Genomic DNA, 24,536 nt, shown 5'->3' with positions numbered 1-24,536 from the left:
TTGTTTGTTTTTTGATGGCCTGGGTTTATCAGGGACATAAATGGCTTACACTGAATCTCTTGAGTTTTCTACCACTGCAGTTCCATGATTTAAATAACATCAAGCTAGCATCCGGAGCACTAAGGTCATGCTAAAAAGCACAGAAACTGACAGGTAGAAAACACTTTCCAAACAGATAATTGGGCTCCTCATCCTGTTGTTTTCTTGAAGGCACAGGCATTCAACCACCCACATTTTCTTGAAGCTTTTTTAAAAAAATGCTTTTGCTCCAGGCCAGAGTCTGCCATCTCATCTAGGCAAGTGACTCACATGCCAAGCACCATGTGACTCAATAAACTAAATGGGCAGGGTTAGGTTTGGGGGAAGGGAGGAATTTATTGGATATCCATTTAACGGTAGTATTTGAATATTCACATACTCTAACCAAGATATATACATATTTTATTATAGCTGTACTTTCCACATAATAAATTCATCATAGAGATTTAATTAGGTTCATTTTTTAAGTATGAATTTGAGGGAGCCATGAGCAGAGTTGGAAGCAGAAGCGAGGGATGGAAATGGCTGGAATGGAGTAATCCTATAAAATTCTCAAAAGAAAATGAGTGAAATAAGAAAAAATCAGGAAGAATTATTAGAGTTCCGAGTGCTTTACATATGACCCACAAAACCTCAGAGGCTATTGATCAGTGGACGGAGCCGGATGACAAGCACGCTGTTTCTCAGTCTTCTTCATCTGCCCAAAACTCCTCATGGGCAAACCTGCCCCTCCATGAGCCAGTTCAAAGGTGTATGCAAAATAAATAGAAAGAAAGAGAATTCCACCTATTCCTCTGTCTGTTCACATTTAAAAAATACGCAGAAGTGATTTTTACAGCTATAAGTGAATATTAAAAAATACAACCTCATTTTAATGTACATAGTTTTTAAGTTATGCGTACAAGTAGTATTATTTGGAAAACTTCTTTATAACATTATGATAGATGATAGATGATACATCTATAGTGGAAGATGCAAGTATAAAACAATAAGGCCAGTTTTAAATTGTGCATAAGACCAGCAATTGTGCATTTAAGGCAATTAAAAAATTTATTGAGTCTTGGTTAAAAGTAGATTGACAGTCATGTTAAAGAAGGATGGGGAGTTTATTTGGTGCTACTTTGCCAGGCTGGAAGAACAGATCATCTCAGATACAATGTACTTTCAATCACAACTCAAACACAAAATAACTAGCAAAATCCCAGGCCACCTTCAATATACAACGATTATATTTTTAAAAGAAGAAAGAAATCCAACAATTAATATTGTTAAGGTGCAGTAACTCTTGAATAAAATATTAGCACCATAGCAGGAAAAATGATCTGAGACTGTTTGGCCTTCCTTCTCTTTATGTAACTAAATAGAAACATTTTTCTTTCCCAGAGCACAAATATTAATTTGCAAAGTCAGTTCTAGAGCAGTTACTATGTCTTCCTCTACTTGCTTTTCAAAATGTTTGTATCGTTCCCCTGTAAGGAAAAATACGAAGTAAAAATTTTCACAGGATATGAAAATCGAAGAAATCTGAGCTAACCGGTCTGGTCCTTCAGCAGTGGGTCCCGACTGACGCGAAGGTGGACATCTCCCTGCGGATGGTGCTGAAGGGCGACAGCTCCAGCTCCGTGGTGTACTCGTTGTCATTATCGTCGCTGGTCACAGTGGAGGACTTCTGGATGCACTCTTCGCAGCAGCAGCAGCAGCACTCCATGAAGGCCCTGCTGAAGGGTCTGCAGAGGCAGAAGAGGAGCACGGGCGTGACACAGGACTTGAAGAACAGAAGGAACTGGCTGATGATGTTGAGAAGGTCCATGGTCTGCTGCGAGACGCCCGTGGCCATGTAGGCAGTGACGATGTTGCAGATATTCTCAGGGATGATGCAGAACCCGTACAAGATGGTCAGGGCCACCACTGTGCAGTTCATCTGGCTCTCCAGATGGATCTGCCGCTTGTTCCCACGGGTGCTGGCCTTCTCCGCTTTGCGGATCTTCCGAGCAGTCACTAGAGAGCAGGTAATGGTGAAAAGAGTGGGCAGACAAAAGTAGCAGCCAAAATACCACCAGAGTCTTGCACCATCATAGGTGAGGGCCAAAACATAGATGGTGTCCGGTAAATCAGGAGAGATCTTTATGACACACCGTTCTGCAGGAGCCTGGCCACTAAAGCCCAAATCCTCCTTGCTCAGCTGACGGAGGACAACTTCCGGAAGTGCCAATAGCAAAGCGCCAACCCAGATAACCGCAAGTTTGGCAGTGGTGGAAGAACAATTTTCGATCATTTCATAGTACATCTGAACGTTGGTGGCAGCCCGGAAGCGATCTATGCACAGCGCACATAAGGTGAAGGTAGTGACGCCCAGAGAAGCCACCTGCGGGGGACACAATACACAAGTTCTGAGAGATCACAGCACTGGAAAATAAACGCAGGAGGGAGGGGACATCAGAGCAGATGAGAGAAGGGCAAAGTAGGAGAGGGCAGGAGAAAGGAGGAGACGGGAGGAGGGAGGGAGGTGTCTAGAGAAAAACAGAGGAGCAAGGGAAGGGAGGGGAGAAGAGACAGGAACAGGGCAGGAGAGGACACAGAACGTGAGACAGGAAGCTAAAAGCAAGGGAAACACAAGAAAAGATTAGAAAGGAAAGGGGAAACTATACCAATTACTTAATCATTTGGGCCTGATTGAAAGAAAAATTGTAATATGTACACACACACACACACACACACACACACACACACACACACACACACACACCAAGGAATGGTAGTGGGGAGGAGATTTGGGAGCTTCTAAAAACTCAGCAAGTCTGTGTGCTTTTCCTGTCATAGATAAGAACCTCCAGAGGCTGTAAGAATTTCAGTCACCAGGAAAATGCCAGCCATAAGGACATCTAGATAAACAGCAGGGACTGGCTTGTGTCTCGTTTTTTATTACTTCAAAGAATGGCCATGTTTTCCCAAGTGAGACTCGGGACGGCCTCACACAGCCAGCGAGCCTCTGAGCTGATTGTTTCTCAAAAGCTCCTCAACTGGAGATATTTCACCAGTGTTTTCTAAACACAAAATAAAGGATCCTTTCTGTTCTTTTCAAGGCATACACTTCTGGAATAACAAGACAGGGAAAATTCTCCAGGTTCCAGAATCATTGAGAAAATAAATTTCAATTTAGTTACTAAAATTCCCTTTCCTTCAAGTACTGGAGCCGAGAACACGGTAGAGTGCGGATGTGCCACCATGCCCGGCGACCACCATGCCCGGTGAACTGAGATTAATCCCCAGAAGAGTCACTTTCTGCAGGGACAGACATAACATTTCCAGTGATACTCTGACTTCTGCTCATATGTGCTCTGCTCAGATGTACATGCACAAACAAACAAATATATAAATAAATAAAACAATTTTAAAAAACACAAGTGGTTAAAGATTGGAGCAAAGACTCGTTTATGAGTTCGGAATTTCCCTAAAACTTACACCTTCAAGGGTGTAGGGTCTGAGGAGAAACTTAACGTCATCATCATACGGGCATCATGGGAGTCAGGATAGATTGGGGTGGGGTGTCAAGCTGAAACTAGGAGAACAATTTGCGTGACATGAAGGCTGGAATTTGCATCAACTAAGTAAGATGGAAAAATCCAAAATGGAATTTAAAACTGTTAAAGATGCCTGATAGAGACAGGCATAAATCCTCCCGGGAAGGGCTCAGAGAAGTCTCGTAGATAAAGGAAACATGAGGTGACAATCAAAAATCACAATATGCTAAGCACAAGCAAGCATCTCTACGGCTCATGTGCTCAGTGAAATGCTTTAAAGAATAAAATAATTACATTTGTCATGAAAAAGTATACTCAACCAAAAACATGCATTAAATGTAAAGAAACATAAGATGTTCAAATGAGGCAAAAATACACATAAAACAACCATGAAAAGTACATAAAGGAGCCAAGAAGCTGTTATGTTAACTACCAGAAATACTCACATCAGAAAATAATGTGATGTATAGAACATCGTATCCAAATGTCACTGCTCTTGTTTGCTTATGGTCAGCTATCCTTGTTAGTTGAACATTCAAGCTTAATCAGAAAAAAAATTCCTGGAATCCAGGGCTAGGCTTTTCCAGGACTGCATGTTGCTTATGTAAATGTACTGTGATAGAGTGTCAACTTGGCTGGACAAGAAACACTTACAGGACCCAGGAAGCCCACATATAGTCATGTCTGTTTTCAGACTGTTGGATCATGAGCACTCTAACCTAATGAGTGGGTTGCACCCTAGACAGGCTCATAATGTGATGCCTTTGTTGACAGTGGCAGAAGGGGTGAGGAAGGGCCTCATTAGGGGAGGTAGTAAGTCCTTAGAGTTCGAGCTCATTCAGCTGTCTCCCTTAGCTCTTTCTTTGCTCCAGTCTGTCAAGAGGAGAACCAATGATACTCCTCCTCAGCCTCCCAACACCCAACACCATGCCCTGCTCAGCTTCCCAACACCATGCCCTGCTCAGCCTCGCAACACCATGCCCTGCTCAGCCTCGCAACACCATGCCCTGCTCAGCCTCCCAACACCATGCCCTGCTCAGCCTCGCAACACCATGCCCTGCTCAGCCTCGCAACACCATGCCCTCCTCAGCCTCGCAACACCATGCCCTCCTCAGCCTCGCAACACCATGCCCTGCTCAGCTTCCCAACACCATGCCCTGCTCAGCCTCCCAACACCATGCCCTGCTCAGCCTCCCAACACCATGCCCTGCTCAGCCTCTCAACACCATGCCCTGCTCAGCCACCCAACACCATGCCCTGCTCAGCCTCCCAACACCATGCCCTGCTCAGCCTCCCAACACCATGCCCTGCTCAGCCTCCCAACACCATGCCCTGCTCAGCCTCGCAACACCATGCCCTGCTCAGCCTCCCAACACCATGCCCTGCTCAGCCTCCCAACACCATGCCCTGCTCAGCCTCGCAACACCATGCCCTGCTCAGCCTCCCAACACCATGCCCTGCTCAGCCTCCCAACACCATGCCCTGCTCAGCCTCGCAACACCATGCCCTGCTCAGCCTCCCAACACCATGCCCTGCTCAGCCTCCCAACACCATGCCCTGCTCAGCCTCCCAACACCATGCCCTGCTTAGGCCTCCATTGTGGGGCTTTGCCCAAGAACCCAAGGGCAAACCTCTGGATCCATGAGTCCTTCCTTAAGTTGTTTATGTCAAGTGTCTTTGTCACAGCAATACAAAAGAACCAACATACAAACTGTCACCTGCCTGCAAAATATTCCTTAAGCATCATGCATATTCTGGCGAGGCACAGAGGCACCCAATGCATGTATGTAATTGTTGCTACCGACACTAAGCCATGCACTGTGAAAGATACTGAAGATTTAGATGGAGCGAGAGGCAGTCCTTCCAGATCACAGTCAACCAAGAGCGATCCTAAGGTCACAACCCAACGCTGCATGCAACCCGAAACAAAATCCACCCAGATATTTGGTGGGATATGTAAACAACATAGACTTTAATAAATACAGCCATTTCTTACAGCCTTTAATAAGGACAACAAATAAAAAATGAAAGTGTTAGTAATATTTCAGAAAGAAAAGTCTGCAGGTAGATGAAATGCTTTGGGCCCAGAAGCCAGGTCAAGTGCATTTGTTCCCATGGCTATTGAGAACGTTATCAAATATAGTTATATATCACAGCTTGACAAAAAGAGCAAGGAAATTAAAAGTATCATGTTAGTATCCGTTTTTTAGAACCCAATGGGTCATGAAAGCAAAAAGAAAATTATAAAGCTCAGACATGTGTTGTTTATCTGCCACGTTCAAGCTGCTGCTGTCCGCAGAGCTACGCCAACCTGCTTTATGGGTTCTGTCCAAGATGTTTTCTTCTTCCCACACATGACACATCACACGGTGTCCCTGAGCTCCAATATGAAATATGGCCATTGCCCCTGTCATGGCTACTCTTATTATTATTGGTAAAAATGGGATATAATAATATTTTAACTGCAAGAAAAGCAAAAGACAAGAAAAACTTACCACTGAGCTCTAAACTAGTCAAATAAAGAACCTACAATTGAGCTTATGGCAGTAATTCTTCAAGTTCTTCACAAAATCCCCCAAAATATCCAGATAAGAAACATCAATCCTTTATAGCTAGGAAAATGAAAAGCATTCACATTGTAAACCTTAATTTTCAAACACAGTAAGAACTGGAGGGAAGCAGAGGTTCAGGAGCAATTTCTAAGGTTCTTAAGTAATTTAGAAATAAATAAATAAGGATTAAAATTAATTTTTAAATTGAGTTATTCCTCATGATGTATATTTGCTTCTCATTTCTGCTTGAGATGCTAAAGAATTCTACAATTGAGGTCGACCTAGCTCATGAGGCTTTTAAAGACTGCAACCACACTCAGAGGAAACTGAAAGATGGACTGTCATTATTTAAAGGTCCTTGTCACCAGGGCTCCCCACCAAGGGGGGGTTGTCAAATATGGGGCACCAGAGCTCATGTCAGAGTCAGTCTCTGCTCTCCTCATGACTGTGGGGGATGTCCTGTCCATTAGCTAGATTAGAGTAGGCACGCAAAGAAAGAATAGGCAGACTACCAAGATAAGACTTGTTAGCCTTGCAACCATAAAGTGGGGGAGGAGATCCCCCTTGGACATTGACCTAAGGGAGGGTAATAGGGTGGGGGTGGGAGGGCAGGAGGAATGGATGGAAGGATACAAGTGATGGGAGAGCAATTGAGTTGTAATCTGAATAAATTATTTTTTTAAATAATAAAATTAAAAAAAATAAAATAAAAACAAAGATATCAAAAAATAAAAATAAAGGTCCTTGTCAAACAATAGCATGTTGAATTTACATACTTTATAGATTTTTCAAATCCTGTATTTGTATTTAAGGTTTTGGTGTGTTCTGATTTACTTCTTTTAAGAATGTAAAACAAAGAAATCCTCTAATGCTCAAGTATCACCCAATCCTCCCAAGGGTCTCCGTGTAGCCTCACTAAGGAAAATTTTTATTCTTGGTTCCCTGTCATCACTGTCACTATATATTCAGAGTCCATGCACAGATATGAATCCCCGGGGGCTTATGCTGCACATCATTTTTAAGCAATGAATAATGCTTATGATAAAAGGAAGTCTCAGCAATACAGAACACCAGAGACACTGAGAAGACCGAGCCCCTCTGAGCCCAGCACACCTATTCGTTGGTAGTTTTCCTTCACGGCTTACAAGGAACACAGAACATTCAATGGATAGCATTTTCCTCCTCTGAGTCACTCACAGAGCATTTCATAAGAAGTGAGAACAAATGCACAGGGGTGCATGGGTATCAAATGGGAGTGGTAGATTGCCAGCTACAAAGACCGTGGAAGTTGTCTCTGAATGAAAATGTGTTCCCTGTCTAGAAAAAAAATATCAAAACCTTTCCCAGTTTCTGTGCAGTTAATCTTACAACCAATATCAGGACAAATTTTAAGCAAGATTGACACCTGCTACAACTCTTTGTTCATTAATTCACCTAGTGTATGTCACTGGAAGACAAAACTTCCAAAACTTCAGTATCAGGTCAGAATCTCAAATGCATCTACCTTCTTCTGTATTTGTATTGAGAGATCATTCCAATTTTCAGATGCAAAATTCACATCGCCCCTGTATCTAGTTCGTTGTTTACAAAACGTGCTTCTCTCTGATAGCATCTCTGCAGATAAGACCCCACAGAAATACCTCGAACTCAGAAAGGTCACAAAAGTATCAGAAAGATTTAATGAAGGAAACCAAGGAAAGCTGGGCTACCCCAAAAGCTGATAGCCTTTGAAATGTGGTTGCCAACAGCAACCACAACCCAAATGTCAGTCTTAGACCTTGCTGCTCTCCTGCTGCTGCCACCTGCAGCCCTATTACTTCAGGTAGTTTCTGAAGATTTACTCGTGCTCCAAATTTTATACTGTGAAAGAAAAAGAAACACGAAAAAGGCTCTGCTAAGTGACTTCCCAAACTATTTATAGGTTTTAGCACATGTAGACACTTAGCTGTTTATCTCAGAGACAAATTGATCAAAAGACTCAGAATAAGAAACTGAGCATTGGCCCAGTTTCTGCATACTCAAATATGAAACTTCCCATGTAATTAAAATGCCTAAATGTTAAAATAATACGAAAAGATTAGATTCCTATCACAATTTTAAATGTGCTTGTTTACCTGCAGCTTATTAAAATTCTAGGAAGATAAATAGTGCAACTACATGCAATTACAAAACTGTATCATGAGCTCTGAATCTTCTTCAGGTAGTGACCATATCTGGTGGCTAACATTCAGTATCAGTAGGAAACGCTCTGTCTGGAGGAAGGGCGCTAGGCGCTGGCTTAGGTAGCTAGTTCTGCGGTGGGATGAGTCAGGCGCACTCTCTGGTGGACTAAACGGCAACCGGGAGAAAAATTAGCAGCAAAGCGATAAGCACCTGTGATAGACAAGACCATTCATTGTGAGAAGAAAGCTAGAAGCAGAGTTTAAAATACTGGGGAAGTAAGTTATTAAGGTATTTATCAAAATGCAGAAAAGGCAACAGAGTCAAAAATAAAAACCTCAAAGATCTCTCTTTCAAACAACAATGTCCTGCTGTTTTCTGTATCCCAGACGCTCAACAATAAAGCTCCTTCATGCCCTGCCCTGTCATCATCCAGTGGAGGGAGGCTTCAGAGAGCTACAGCCACCAACAGCAGGGACAAAGGGATGCAGCAACAGTCCAAGTCTGAGACGTGACACAGGGAAGCTATAGGTACACACCAAAGTCACTCTCCTGAATCAAACTTACAGTGTGACTGTCACAATTTCAGCATTACTGTGGTTTGTTTGAATTCTATTATTAGTAGTGAAGAGAGGGAAACATCAGCTCAATTCTGTAAACATGAGCACACACACACACATATATACACATATGTACATGCATATATGCAAATGTATACATACTCACATACCTATAGAAATATACATTTACGTCATGCTTCTTAACAAGAATCATAATGAACATAATTGATGTCATCTTCAAGTGGCATCAAACCGAAAGCAGAATTTCTCTATTACCTCCTATTTGCCGTTATCTATCTGGTAAGGAGATGTCTGTGTTCGGAATGGCACTACTAGATGGACAGGCTTGACTTTACACAATTTTTCTGTGACTCCACTTACTTTGGGACCGCTCCATATATTTTAGAAACCACTCAATGTGTCTATTCAAGGAAATTTGAAGAAAGACATAAATTTCAAATATCATTTAAGGAGATTGCTACAGGTGTCTAACTAGCTTCCTAAGCTGAACAAATCATAAAACTTTCCATATTATACATTTCCAGAGGTTATGATCTACATCTTGGTGAATAGCACCAATGTGCTACTTAAGCCATTAAATTTGGCTAAGTTTGGGATTTGGCTTTTTTAAATTACATGCTAACAATCGAGAAAGTTGTGAGTTATAACTTCAGGCATGCATTCAAATCTGTAGCTGAAAGGATGAAAGACACAGGCAAGAGACCTTGGAGACCACCCAGAATTTGGTTCTCAATGTGCTTTTTGTCGGTCCTGACATGTACAGCGACCCTCATAAAGTTGAAAAGGTTTTCTCTTCTTTAGGAAAAGAATAGCCCAAAACTAAGGCCATCGACTTCATCTGTCACATTCATCCTTAACAGGATCATTTAGTGTCTGAATGGAGACTGGTCTTTTCTTCTATCTGCTGACACATTTTAGAGACGGAGCTGGTGCTTTGGTAACATTTGCCAATTTGAGGTTTTACGAAGTGCTTGAGAGCGAGTGCTTCATATTGAAGTCACTCATTATAAAAGCTGCATGGCATTTTATATTTCAAATGTTTCACTAACCCAAGCTGGATTCCATTTTGAATTCATTTCTTAAAAGTTGTATTTATAATTGCAGTTAGGGCAGGATTCACACATTAATGATGCAGATAATTCCACCTCACATCTAATACCACGAGAGACCAGGTTTCACTCTCGCCCTGACCCACTGTCCTTAACAAGGAGGAGGGCGGCGTGGACTCCTCCACTCACTGTGTACTGTGGAAAGCTACACCAACGGGGTAAAAGAAGCATATACAGTATAGAGAATTGTATAACTATAATGGAAGTTTAAAGGATGCTTTCAGAGCTTGCATATACACTTTGTTATAGAAAATAACCAAATAAATACAGATACTTCATAATGAAACGACAGAGATATAGTCCCCTGCCTAGAAACTGCAATGTTCTTCAAGAAAACCCTTCTCACTGGCAAACCTGAATGAAAGAAATTCAATTGAGTGGTTATGAGATTCATGGATAGGCTCCAGCTATCAAACACCATGTTCTTGGAAATTATTATGATACCATGAGTCCCAAAGGTACATTCAGTCTTGTTGATGACCACCTTTAGACAGTGTGTTATACCACTGAGTGGAAATTAATCAACAAGGTATGGATGATATTGTCTTTAGGGAAAGAGTCGGTGTGAAACTCCCTTGATGAGAACAATAAAAGAATTTCTCTTTCAAGTACAAATGATTTTAAATGTCAGTGGTTTCCTAGTTTCTCTTAAAATACACAACAGAAAAAGGCAAAACAGTAATCATAGTGTGCTAATGGTAGAAAGCAAACCTTATAATTCAAGATATAACAGGATGCATTGTTCTCATTGCTCAAGAATTTAATTCAATGAAATGTTAGGCCCTGCAGAAAGCTTCACTTATACCACATGGAAAGGACTCCAAGACACAGGAAACAATCTTCAGGATTTACAGATGAAGTTTCATGAAGTAAAATCTCCACAGAGATTTTAAAAATTGGCAGAAAAAAAATAGAGCCTTCAAAATAGGGAAAGGTGTTTTGCCAAATACACATTAGACTGGGGATTAATAGTTAGGATATACAAAGAATCTAAAACAGTAAACATTGAAATATATTTAAGCAACAAATGAGCTAATGAATGGAATAGACAGTTCTTAGAGAAATAAAAAAATGTTCAGTAGATGTTTGAAAAAGTGTGCAACATCCTTATCCATTGGTGAAGTGTAAATTATAACTTTCTTAAGATTCCTTGTATCCATGCCAGAATAACTATCATCCAGAAAAAAATAGAAAACAAATGTGATGAGGATGTAAAGGAAAGGAAACTTAATTTACTGCTGGTAATTTACCTTGGGTAGACATGGAAATCAGTGTGAAGATTCCTCAAAAATACAAGCTGAAAAGAAATTACTATAAAACTCAGGTATAGCACACATGGACATACAGTAATGAGATCCAAGTCAATATCCTCAAAGATGATGCATTCTAATGAATCAGAGGATGACTAGAGTTTTTTAAATGTTATACTCAATGGAGTTTTATGCAGCCATAAAGGAATCAACCAAACAAAAATAAATGGAATTTAAAATTATAATGTTAAAAAATAAAGATAATAAAAATAATTATAATGTTAAAGAAAATAAATTATATTCAAAAAGAAATACCACATGGCTTCTCTCATAAACAGAACATTTAAAATTCTCTATGTGTATGTGTTTTTCTGTGCTGTGTATGTGAATAGGTTGAGAAACTAGAAAAGGGTCGTAAGATTGCAGGAAGTTATCTTAAGGGAGTTGGGAAATAAAGTAATGGAATAAGCATGTTACGACAGCATAAGTTGGTACTCACTAAGGGAAGAAAGTGAAAGAGCTGGAGCAGGAGGTCATGAATGAGAACAAACCAAACAGATGGGTACACAGAAAGATGCGCTGTTGAAACTCGCGTTATTCTACAGTGACTTGCAAAAGTGACCTTTAGGGAAAAAACAACCTGAAGAGAACAAAGGGGCTGGAGAGTGGGGCCATTGTTAGGAGCACTTGCTGCTCCTGTAGAGGACTGGAGTTCAGTTCCTAGCATCCACATGGACAATCACATCCGCCAGTAACTACATTTCCAGGGGATCTGACACCCTCGCTTGGCTTTTACAGGCACTAGAGATGCACATAAACACATGGAGGTACTCAAACACATCAAAATAAAAATTAAAACTAAAAAGAGCATCTCACTCTTTTACAAAAACAGTAATCTGTGGAGATCATGTCTAAGCTGTTGGTCCTTTTGCCAAAGCTTACTATGAACAAGGTGTAGAGCAACTATTAAGATTGAGAACAAGTTGTGAAACACCTGTGGAGCACATAAAGTAAGCAGAACTCTTACAAAATAAAAAGCATCTTTTACTAAATCTTCCACTGGAATATGAAAACACTGCCGAGAAAGATCGGCACAGTTCTAACAGTTTCCTCCCTGTGCAATTGAATCTACATGCTTAAATACTATCTATTTAAAAAGGGAAATTTCCAAACAAGGTCAGGAAAACTGTACTCTAACTTTGCTTTTATATCTAAAATGTTTAATACATCTATTTATATTGTGTCTTTTGTTTACCAGTGACCCTAGGGAACAAGGGCATTATTGTTGGGAAAACCCATTCATTTGGGCCATGAATGGCACTCTGTTATGTCAGTGGTTACACGACTAACACCCAGTCAGGAAGGGGAGGATGAGCACAGGGTACTTTCCTTTCAAACTCTAAATGGCTTGAACTTGTATGCCTTTGGGTTCTTTTCTTGCATTTTCCATGGTCTTCATCCTTGCAAGACTCCAGGGCAACTTTACCAGGAAAAGGATACTGAGGGACCATGGGAGAGCACACTCAAAACAGCTGTTGTTGATCATATCTCTGAAAATAAGGTGGCCTTTACCAAAGAGGTCTTCACTTTAGAGTGAGCACAGATGATCATTATGGCAGGAGCATGTTTTGATTAGTGTTCCCCAAACCAAAAACAGTACAAATAGAGAAATGAGCCTTGTTCCTTATGTGTGTACATAGCTCTGAAGTCAAAGCATTCTCCACAACCATACGCCCACAAGAGACGGTTTCTTGGCCTTTGAAATGAACAATATGTGATTTAACATGTCCACATCCAGCAAAAACCAACGTCAGTCTGTCACACCCAGCCCATTTCATTTGTAAGTGATTTCTAATGTCACTGACAAAAACCACGTGGACGGCGTCAGCTGCTGACCGCCATTTTGCCTCCTGTTGTATCTTCTGCTGTTGCTTCAGCTTAATACCAAGTTCACTCTTATCTAAAAATCAAATAAGTCTATTTCAAAACCAACATATTGCTTCAAAATGTGTCTTGATCCTGTAATTTTTTTCTTTCAACTTCTAGCTTGAATTAAGGTTTCCCTTCAACTGCAACTTGTAGTGCACAATGTGTCCCTTCTGTATTTAAAAAAGCGATTTACATTCACTGTATCTAAGATTATTTATCTAAGTATCTGTCAAATGCCCATTAATTTTAATAAGAGAAAATTAAGCAATATTTCTACCATTTGTCTTAAAATATGTTACCCTCCTGAATGGACCAATATAAAGATATTTTCTACCCCACCCTTATTGCCAGTAATTATAAATTTGTTTTAAAACATCATGTTTTCCCAAGATCACAGTACAGGTTACAATCCAGGTATCACTATGATAGTTTTTTCCCATCCTAAGGGGATCTGGAATTACAGTTGCTCAACTGGGTGCTTGTATGTACAGAGGGTGGTTATAAGATTTTCAACATATTTCTGTCATTACTCAAATTGATTTGCATGATAGTAAACACAAATTAAAAACAAAATTACTTGTAGGTGAGTATTTCTGCCATTTTTGAATGATATTGAAAAGACATTTTAACATGAAATTTCTAGCTTTTAACTAAAATTCTACTATTGGTAAGGACAAGGAAATATTATTTCTTTATTCAGTCCTCTTACAAAAAGCAAATATTTCCAATTCTGACATTTTGATGTGAATTAATTTATCAGACTGTCTTTTCTATAAAAAAAAAAAAGGTATTTGACAAAGGATAAGACAAATGACAGAGAAGGTAAGAAGACAGGGAAGGTGGGGCATGCTAATACAAGGGCTATTTTGCTACAAAGTAGCAGCTATTAATAAGGTCACAGATCTAATGAAAGCAAGCCATTCTAGGCAAGGATGAAATCGGTGATCTTGATGTCATTAATGAACCATCCAAGTACATGCAGAAGGATAACATTGAAAACAACCATAAAACTCACAAGCAGAAAGTATTTGCCCTTTATAAAAATAGTTTGATACAAAGATTATAGCCTGTGTTTTACATAAATGATCTAAATAATCAATACCTACTTTGCAAATAGAAAGACCCCAAAGTTCGAAGCTGTAGTAATTTCATTCTCTACCGTGGAATTTTATATTAGATCATACTTTTTGGCACAAGGAATAATATTCCAGTGACAGTGCTTAAGGGTTAGTCTTGGCAGCAGGGTTGAGTTAATTATGGGAACTTGGCGGGTAAGCTCTTGAGAGGTAAAATGAAGAAGTACATTTGAAGGACAGGAACATTACCCCCAACATCAGAGACAAACCTAGGTGTCTACATGCCTTTCCATCTCTCTCCTTCCACAGTCTACATCTCTGATACAGGTCTATGCGCTTCCAAAGTGACATGACTTAACATGGTTACAACACATTAACAGGGGGAAAAATGCCATCAGGGTCCACACATTAGCATAAGGAGCAAGGTAGACCCTCACCTGCTCCATCTTGTTACACTCATAAGATCAAGCAAGTTTTTTCTTTGTGTCTTTGTTTTTATTTTTGTTTTATGGCCATAGTTGGTTCATTTTCTTTGTTGAGAGACATTTTGCTACTGGTTCAAGATACCTTGGAACCCCTCGAGAATTTAAAGTCCTCAGAGTGTGCACTGGAGAAATTAGCCCAGTTCTTAGAGAACTCTTCTTTGTGCTTCCTTTTCCAAATTTTGTAATAATGTACAAAGTATCCCTTTCGTCAGCCTTCCTTCTTAGTTTCTCTAAGGTCATTTCATATACAATGTGTGGCTTTGAGATAACTAAAAATGACTCAGTTTAATGTTTGCATAGATCAGTGTTTCTCAACCTGCAATCCCTTTGGAGGTCAAATGACTCTTTCACAGGAGTCACCTACGACCACCAGAAAACACAGATACTTACGCAGTAGCAAAACTGCAGTTATAAAGCAGCAATGAAAATAATTTTATGGCTGAGGGTCACCACAACATGAGGAACTATATTAAAAGGTCACAGCATTAGGAATGTTGAAACCACTGGTATAGATTAAGAGGATCAATAGTTACTAATAATTATTAAGTAAAGATAGTTGTTTTAGCATTTCTCAACGTTTTGTATTTTAAAAGAAATTTCTAGTACTTTTCTCTCTGATGCCTTATGTTGTCAACTTTTAATCATTTTATATATAAAGAAGCTAATGATATTTTGAAAACGAGAATTAAAAGATTTTCATAGTTGTAAATTTTCAGCATGGTTCTAAAAAAACAGAATCATTTAAATTGGTGGTGAGAGTGCAATTAAAAAGCACATTATAGGGAGCAGAATTTTCAATTGAATTTCTCCATCTTTGGGCATAACTCACTGGGATTGTGGGCTGGTCCATCTGAGACCATTCCAGAATGTCCCTGGTGCTTCCTTAAAGTCTATATTATTGTATTAGTCATGCTGTAGAGCATTATATTACTCTTTCAAAACTTTAATAACATAGCTTATCTGTGATATTCATCTTTGGAAAGTTTCACATCTTACCCTCCTCCCACATCTGCTAACACATTGTCTCTCACTGAAGAAAAGCCTAATAAATGTGTAATGAGTGGACGGGTGGTGAATCCGTGGAAACCTGATGACATATATAAAAAAAGGCTCAGAGACACTAATGAATTATTCAGACCGTTCTTCATCGGTTATCAGGTGCTATTGTTTTATACATAATCCTTAAAAGCTTAATGTCAGATAATAACCTTAGGAAGAGAAACAAAGAAAAATGGATTTCTCTGATCAAGCTTTATGGATGAGCTTTTGAGATGGTCTCATTTTTACAACAGCCATGGTATCTATTTGAAGCTGAAATTTGATTATCGTGGCTTTTATTTCTTATCTTCCAATTTTGGTTAAGTTCACCATATGCTGTCCCAGGACAGAGGTGTACATGAAAGCACAGTGTGAGAAACTGATTCTCCTTCTTGCTGGATTCTCCAGCTAAATATTTTCCCAGGATTGGAAATGTAGGAAATGATTACAACTGGATTAATGGGAAGTCATAAAATATTTGTTAAGTACCATTCTCACCGATTGAGTCCATTTTCCCTGAGAATATTATTAGTAACTTTCAAATTGCTCATAAAACTGCATGTTTCCACTTAAAAGTCCATCAGAATACCTAATGGCTAATGCGCCACTAAAGCAAAGTTAGCATCTGCTGTGATAAATGTGCTATTACTTGAATGCTGGCTTTAGAATATTCTGTGTAGAATTGCAGTTGCTGGCCATGCCATCTTTAGAGTCCAATTATCCTTCCTTTCTTCACTTGTCAGTGCTGAGCACAACCCACAGCAATGAAAGAATCATTTGTTTCACACAGTTTAAAACCAATACGTGCAAAGCCATTGGAAATGCCACCTCCTTTTATGAAAAAAAAAATTCTAGATTTTTCACAAATTACTTCTGACCAGACATGCCAGTGAGATGAGTTCCCGTGAGTCATCTTCTGTCTCTACACAGGAATCTGGTATCCCAGTGAAATAAGTTCCAGTTAAATCTCCGATGACCTGAGACAGACTCAGAACCTTTTGCTATTCCATGAAGGTGTGGGTCCTCCAAACTTCAGGGAACTTAATGTCATTTGAAACCCACAAATAACATCTAAACAGAAGCCGTTGTTTGGCAGTGGCCTGGGATCAACTGATTAGCTGGCTCTGACTGGCTTCTGTCCATCAGCTAATGAGCAGAGAGCTGTTCTGCTTGCCATATTCAGTGTGTGAATCATTTGGCTTTAAACACATATTCTGTCCTTGGGTGGCTAGGATGGCAGGGAACTCCGGCACCATTATCTTTCTGCAAGCCACAGCACACAGACATACACTTACCTGTACCTCTGAGTATTGCCTTCCCTGGTGTCTCTGTGATAGGTCATGATGTCTCTAGGATGGTAGCTCTCAAATTCAAGTCTGGTTCCATCTTCTCTCCTACCTCCATTTTCCCACCGTCCGACAGCCCTTCCTCGCTATTAGATTTAAGTTTGGCCATGGTTGTTAAAATTTTAAAAACATGAATCAACTACAACCCATGGAATTTATTGCAGAAACAGAATGAAACTTATGAATAGTGAAAGCTGTGAAATTCATGGACTGAACAGTGCTAACTGGCTTTATGGTGTTTTCTTATCTAACAGATACAGGGATTTTTTTCAAAAGCTGCCAAAAAAAAAAAAAAAAAAAAAAAAAAAAAAAAAAGAGGAGAAAGAAAAGAAAAACAGACTGCTCTTTGGATACAACTTTGCTTTAAGAATGGTTTTCTAATCAGCAAACATAGACTGCTGCACTGCACCTACAGATCTGGGTACATTTGTGAAATCCTTTCCATCATGGTTGAAATGAAGATGGAACTACAGCGTCACAGCATCCTTATTTAGTCTGTAAAGTGTAAAGGCCAAGCAGTGAATGCTGTGGCTCTCTACCCTGACACAGGCTTCGGGGATGAAGCATGGTTACCCTCAGAAAACAGAACATGTGTGTTTGGTGGCTCTGGGGTGCAGCCTTCCCTAGAAATTGCTTTTCACCAAAGAGATTCACTAGGCTCAAGGTTATGCCCCATGTCTGAAAGCAGTTTCCATCCAGCGATGGGTTCATCAAAGACCACAAAGGCGCACTCACTCAACTCAGGATGTTCCTTCACGGCCACTCACTCAGCTCGGGATGTTCCTTCACGGCCACTCACTCAGCTCGGGATGTTCCTTCACGGCCACTCACTCAACTCAGGATGTTCCTTCACGGCCACTCACTCAGCTCAGGATGTTCCTTCACGGCCACTCACTCAGCTCAGGATGTTCCTTCACGGCCACTCACTCAACTCGGGATGTTCCTTCACGGCCACTCACTCAGCTCGGGATGTTCCTTCACGGCCACTCACTCAGCTCGGGATGTTCCTTCACGGCCACTCACTCAGCTCGGGATGTTCCTTCACGGCCACTCACTCAGCTCAGGATGTTCCTTCACGGCCACTCACTCAGCTCAGGATGTTCCTTCACGGCCACTCACTCAGCTCACGATGTTCCTTCACGGCCACTCACTCAGCTCAGGATGTTCCTTCACGGCCACTCACTCAACTCAGGATGTTCCTTCATAGGCACCCTAACTCCAAGAAGTGCCCTGTTGTCAGCTGAGGTCTTTGTGGCAACATCATAAATAGTTAAATTCTCCCCCTCCTCCCTCCCACCTCACTTCAATGCTTAACAAGTGTTGAACCTGATCATGTGCCAACGAACTCATCCCCTCCCCCACTCCACACCGTACACACAAATGCTCCATTTCAGGATTTGTACATTCAGCAATGTGACTTGGGATACTGGCAAAGACCCTTTTACTTCTTTGAAAATACAAGAAACAGTTTCCTTTAGATTTGGTCTGTAGCTCTTATTCTTAGAAATTGGAAATTAGGAAGCTGACATCATGTCTAATAATTATTTTATAAAACATGCTGAAGTATTATAGATTAGCCAGATGAACAAAATGGAGTGATAGGTTGATTGTCATGTATATTGTAACAGTGAAAAGTACTGTATGAAAATTTTTAAAAATGGATACTATGAACCATGTTTTTAAGTAAATATTTTCAAGCAAGCCTTTGCTTCTCTAGGAAAAATTATAACCAAATCTCAATAATGGAAAACGGAAAAGGCTATAAAAATTGCAGAACACTAGGCAAAACTACAGAGAGTAAAACAACGATTTTTGCTAACAGCAAGAAAAACAGTTTTTAACAAAAGTTTTGAAAAAACTGAGTTGGAAAGATATAATAAAGTATTATTATATGATTGTAAACTCTGGAGTAAACCTGTAACCCTCAGACTCTAGAGGCAGGGGCAGGAGGACCAGGAGTCCAAGGTCGTCCTCAGCTACACGGTAAGTCTGAGGCCAGCTTCCATTACATCCCACCTAGTTTCAAAAAACTAAAAGCAAAATAAAAACTTCAGAATTAGTGAGGAAGAAATTTAAATGTGTAATAAGCACCACAACTTAGAGAAGTTAAGTCTTACTAAACTAAGCTAAGTTTTAATATTTTTTCTTCTGTTCGATACAGTTCTTTTCACTTGTGGTTTCCTTCAATAACTTTGGCTATTTGTTTCTTTCCCTGGCCTCTTTTTCTGCCCTTTTCGTTGCCTTTCTACCTAAAGTGCAAAGCCATCCCCAGCCCGACCTTGTCCTCCCAGTGAGGCAAGCCCACATACTTCCTGCTTGTGGGCTACCTCCTCTGTTGTACTTTACACTCTATTTTTTATTTTTAATCTTCTTTTTGCCTAAGTCTTCTGCATTACTAAAACAAAGAATCAGAGAAGGCTTCAAAGGCTCGAACTGCCTTTGGAAAAAACAATCGTAAAATGTCACATATTCTCTTATATAATTCATCTATGTCCTCTCCAGTTTAAAAAAAAAAAAAGAACTGTCTCCCAGATAAATGCCACTGTTTCAGAGTCATCCCATGCTTGGCAACAAGTGAGGCCCTGGACCCTGGTAAGTAGCAACAGCTGATTTAGTAGCCATGGATGGTCCTACATCTGAGCCCAGACAGAATAACAGAGGGTCTTATTGACCGTCTCTGGCTCAGGGCTTTCTAAGTAGGCACTGTTTTCTGTTTACTTATCTTGGAGTTTTAAGCCCTAGACAATGTTGAACATAGTGTCAACTGGCCCTGGTGCCAGACAGGATCAGAGGCTCTGGAATATTTACAGTTTCCCTTCTTGTGTTTCTATAAATGAAACGGACAGTCTGAATGGAGAAAAATCAAGGCCCAGCTGGCTAAAACCACAACTGGCAGCCAAACACTTGGGCAGGTTCCAAGAGCTGGTGTTTAAAGAGAGGCCAATTTACGGAGCAAATTCCAACTACTAGAGCAATGACTAGTACAATAGCTCTAATGCGAAACAGTAAAACATTATCTTGCTCAAACCATTTTCATTTGCAAAGTACAGAAGCTACTTTTTTTTTATTCAAAATGTTATTATGTTACAATTAAATCCCTTCAAACCAGCCGATTCTTCACAGCCACAGTAGTGGCAAATTTGTATTATATAGTCTGTAAAAGTTAGAGTATGAGGGACAGGGCTAATGTCTTATTTTTGTTTAAGTTCATCCAGAAAAATGAACTGTTTTTAAATAATGAGACGGGCCCACAGAGAAAGAAGGAAGACCCAACAACGCAGACGAAATGGGACTGATAGCTTAGCCAACGTAAACTAATTTGGGAGATTCCTAAGACACCAAGAGGCGAACTGAAGAACAAAAATTGACTATCTTTTATACATAAGATGTAACTCCAGATTTGGTAGTTAAAATAAAAAGCTCAGTCGTCTCTTTGGGGGATGGGAGGGTGGAGTAGTCACAGTGAAATACTGGAACTTTAGTAAATAAATGCTAATGACTCCATCCCCCCCGCCCCCGCCCCTTTGCTAGGTTCCTATAAGGACGCCATGGGCTGGCCATTATTTAGCCCTGGGTTGTCTAATGGGTGCCAAGTCTGAAATATCACCATCCAGAAGACAGGTGTACACATTATAGGACCATCTTTTTTCACAGGCTAGGAGGAGAAGAAGTTTGAAGGTGATTTAGCAAAGCTGCTTTCTTTCATATACACACATGCATGCATACGTGGCTGGGGAAAAGAGAAGGGACTCGGAGAAAGAAGCAAGGAGTCCCACCAGGAAGGTGCATCCGGCCGCCGCTCTTTTACTACATACAAACCCGGAAATGGATAAAGGTAGTAGCTAGAAGGCATTACCTCGATATAGGGTACGATCTTGCAGGAGAAATCTTCTAAAAGCCACTTCTTGGTCAACTCATGGAAGATGACGAGGGGGAGGCAGAAGAAGATGATGAGAAAGTCCCAGAAGGCCAGGTTGGCCAAGAGAGAATTGGAGATGCTCCTCATGTAGTAATTGTGACACACAATACACATCACCGCCAAGTTACCAATGATGCCGGTCCCAAATATCACCACAGACAAGCACATGACTGCGTAGGCTCCATAGGATTCCTGGGTCAGGGGGTAGAAGGGGTTCTTCAGTCTCACGCGCCTGCTAGTGCTGTTTCCACGGCGCGGACCCCCTAGGTCAGGGACCCAGTCGTCTGCAGACCCATTTTGCGGTAGTGCCCTGCCCGGGGGAGCAAGGGTCCTCCCTTCGTGCACAGCTGGAGGTCTGTGATGGGGACCCTGGAGTTGTCCAGTTCTTCGTGGCCAGTAAAAAAGATCTCTTGGTTCAGGTTCTTTTTTCAGGCTCTGGTCCTGGCTGCTCCGAGGAATGCTAGCGCCCCTGGGACCCATCTCTTTCCCCTCAGAGGTCTGAAAGGTGTCTGTGGGGTCCCTTCTCCCCAAATGTCCGGGTGGCTCTTTACCCTGGGCACCTTTCCATCTCCAGGCACCAGGCGGCTTGGTTGGAAGTCCCAAGGGTCCAGCAGCCACCTCAGCCTCCGCCTCTTCACTCACACCTGTGTCACCGCCCCTGGCTGGTGGGAGTTCCCAGGAGGTCGCCCCTCTCACCTCTGCCTGCAGTTTCTCCCTGGGCGCACGGACTCGCAGAACATCTCCTGCAGGATTCCCAGGTCCCCGGGCATCCCTGCTGCGGCGTTGGGGCAGTGGGAAACAGCTCTGCCCCAGACAAGTTCCATTCCTGGGCTCAGGGACAAAGCTCAGAGCAACAGAGACTGAAACCTTCAGCAGCAGCAGGAGCAGCAGCCGCGACGTGCGCGAGAGAGGCGCGCCTGGGGCTGACATGGCTAGGCGAGGGCGCACCTAGCAGCTAGGCTCTCGCTTAGCACCGACACCTGCTGCCAAACTTGGTGCAGAGAGTTAGAAACATGTCACATACTCACCACCGGGTAGTGAAAGGAGCTGAAGATTGCTGGGAAGGCAGGGAACAGAACGTGCGGGGAAGGAGGGTGTCGCCAACACACCCCTACAACCCTTCCACGTTTGACGTCCTGTGCATTTCTCAGCCAAATCTCATCGGAGCTCTGAGCACCGGAAGGTTCCGAGGAAAATAGCTGATCCACCAGGCTGACCTTGAAAAGTTGCAAACACCACCTGATTGTTCCCTAATGTTGCCACTGGGCTCAGCCTGGAGGAAGCCCCGCGCTCCTCCCAGCCTTTGGGTGGTGGCTGCCTTCTTGGTAACAGTTGCTCTGCTATTTACATCCTTTCCGTACAGCTTTATCCAGTCGCTAGCCAAGGTCTCTAGAGAGAAAGAAAAACAAGTCCCCTCCACCACGGGACTGGCTGTCACAATCCCACTCCCGGTTGGCAGGAGACCCGCTGCCAACAGAGGCAACGCTGGTGCTCAGAGGAAAGTCTTGTCTCTTGTAACTCCGGCGACTTTCGAAGGGACTTTTGCCAAGGAGAAGCCAGATTCGAAACCCGCGGCTGCTGTCAAAGTTGCAGCTCCTTCAGCTCAAAGTTGACAAGGGGATGTCGCCGGCGGCTGCGCATAGTGCACCGGCGGAGAAGGGTGGAGGGAGAGGGAGGAGAGGGAGCTGCTGTTTCGTGCACAGTGCTGTGGGCTGCAGGAGCTTGTCACTGCCACCACCATCGCAACCCGGGTGGAGAGCGTGGTGCCTGGAACCGCCGCAGGCGGGCGGAGCGGTGCGTGGTCGACAAGGGGAGGTGGCCCCGGCCTCTCCCAGCCTCTCAGCCACTGCGCGCGCTTCGCTTCAGGCCTCCTCCCTCTCGTCCTCCTTCTAGCAGAGCATCTGGTTTGTGGAGAAAAGGGATCCCCTGGTGGTTTTACCACACACTAAACCCACACACGTTTCATTCAAGCCGTTCACAGTGGCTTTTAATCGGAAGCTGGGAGCTACCAGGGAACAAGGGCGGAGGCGCCGAGTCTGCGCGACTAGAGGCAAGGACATGAACTCCATGGGTTATTGCCCTAGATTGTCCAACCATCCCGACCTAACCTATCACCACCCAGGAGAAGGGAAGATCTCAGGATCCCGGGTGCGGACCGGGATCCCTGGAGAACGTAGAAAGGGCGAGACTCTTGTGCTCTGCAACAATTGGCAGCAACTAGTGCGCATGCTCAGGCCTCAGACTCCCCCGGGTGTAGTGACACATTCACAGTCTTAGATTCCCCAGAGCAGGGACAGAAGAGAAACAGAGTTCACAGGTTTCATTCACTCCGTGAGAGAGCAGGTTGTAACATGAGAAGGCTCTGGGTGCTCCATTACCTTTTACATTGACTTTGAAAGCATCCTTCCAGGAGTGGGAGTCAGGGCAAATCACCAAGAACAGAAGGAAAGCAGCATCCTTGATGTTGATAACTAAGAACTGACAGCAGTGGGGTTCTAAACGCCCCGCGCCTTCCCTGCCTTTCCAACCTTTATATACCCACAGCCCTGTATAGCAATCTTGGGACAGCTAATAAAACATACAGATATCAGACCAAATAAGAAAAAGAGAAAAAATAAACATATTTTGAAGTAGGGACAAAGGCAACAATGGGTAGAAGAATTATCTAAGGATGCAAGAGAAAATTCAGTAAAAATATAATAATTGTGGTAAAGAGTCTCCAACTGTGTGCATCTTAAGCAGTGGCATTTGTGAATGTGTGTTTGCACGGCAAAGGGGACTCCACGGTGAGGTTTGGTCCAATATCTGGAGAAGAAGAGTGTCATGGGCTAGAAAGTGGTGCGTTACAGCACAAGGGGCCAAGAATAAAGGTTAAGAGAGTGGAGAGAAGTGAGAAGGGGAAACCAGGCCACAGGCCTAAAGAATAAGAGCTAGGACAAGGGGCACAGTGGTGTTGTCCCCTCCCCCTAATTCCTACCTCTGACTTCTAGAACCTGCATTTTACTGTATTTTATCGTAATAAATTTGCATTCATTTTTCACAGCAATGATACTTCAGTAATGAAGAAGTCAATATGAATATGTAAGCAACAGGATGAATTTTTACAGAAAAAAATACAAACCCCACAAAAAAGCTCAAGGAAAAACATACATAAACAGAAAAGCACTCACATCAAAGAGACCAAATCACTTATCAATATGTGCTCACAAGGAAGCATTGGGCTTAACCTAGTCTAAGGAATGAATTTACATTTGTACAAAGTTTTGAAATGTATCCTGTGATGTTTTGAAGCCACAGTTACTTTATAATTAATCAACACCAGGCAGTAAGAAACAGGTCCTATGGGTTAGAACCCACTGAATCCCTATTCATTTGCATATTCATTGATCCATTTATACATGTTAATAGCCTCAAATTTGTTAATGCTAATAAAATATGTTGGGTAGGTTAATTAGAGCCGATCAGCAAACAAGATAAAGTTCTCTTTATGCTGAATTTATATTCCTTTGATAGAGACAGGATAAACAAATA

At 41.9% G+C, this 24,536-nt stretch overlaps 1 protein-coding gene across 1 annotated transcript; it reads right to left on the bottom strand.

Moving 5' to 3' along the window:
• Positions 1 to 424: 424 nt before the first annotated feature.
• GPR37 (G protein-coupled receptor 37) lies at positions 425 to 23,125 on the bottom strand. Its single transcript, XM_084786056.1, has 2 exons — positions 20,943 to 23,125; positions 425 to 2,404 (listed from the first exon to the last, which is right to left on the bottom strand). The coding sequence occupies exons 1-2, from the start codon at positions 21,933 to 21,935 to the stop codon at positions 1,586 to 1,588; spliced, it is 1,812 nt and encodes a 603-aa protein (XP_084642182.1). The 5' UTR covers positions 21,936 to 23,125; the 3' UTR covers positions 425 to 1,585.
• Positions 23,126 to 24,536: the final 1,411 nt, after the last annotated feature.

The sequence above is a fragment of the Acomys minous genome (assembly GCF_964271855.1).
Source record: "Acomys minous genome assembly, chromosome: 6".
NCBI classification, from domain to species: domain Eukaryota; kingdom Metazoa; phylum Chordata; class Mammalia; order Rodentia; family Muridae; genus Acomys; species Acomys minous.
Note: the sequence above shows the minus strand (reverse complement) of the source record. Positions and strands in the feature narration are given on the sequence as shown.

What these genes read in the sequence shown, in the direction of transcription:
- GPR37 (XM_084786056.1), bottom strand. Translation starts at nt 21,935, where the DNA reads ATGTCAGCCCCAGGCGCGCCTCTCTCGCGCACGTCGCGGCTGCTGCTC. An exon ending in AGATCGTACCCTATATCGAG is followed by an intron (nt 2,405 to 20,942) that starts GTAATGCCTTCT and finishes TGTCCCCCGCAG; the next exon opens with GTGGCTTCTCTGGGCGTCAC.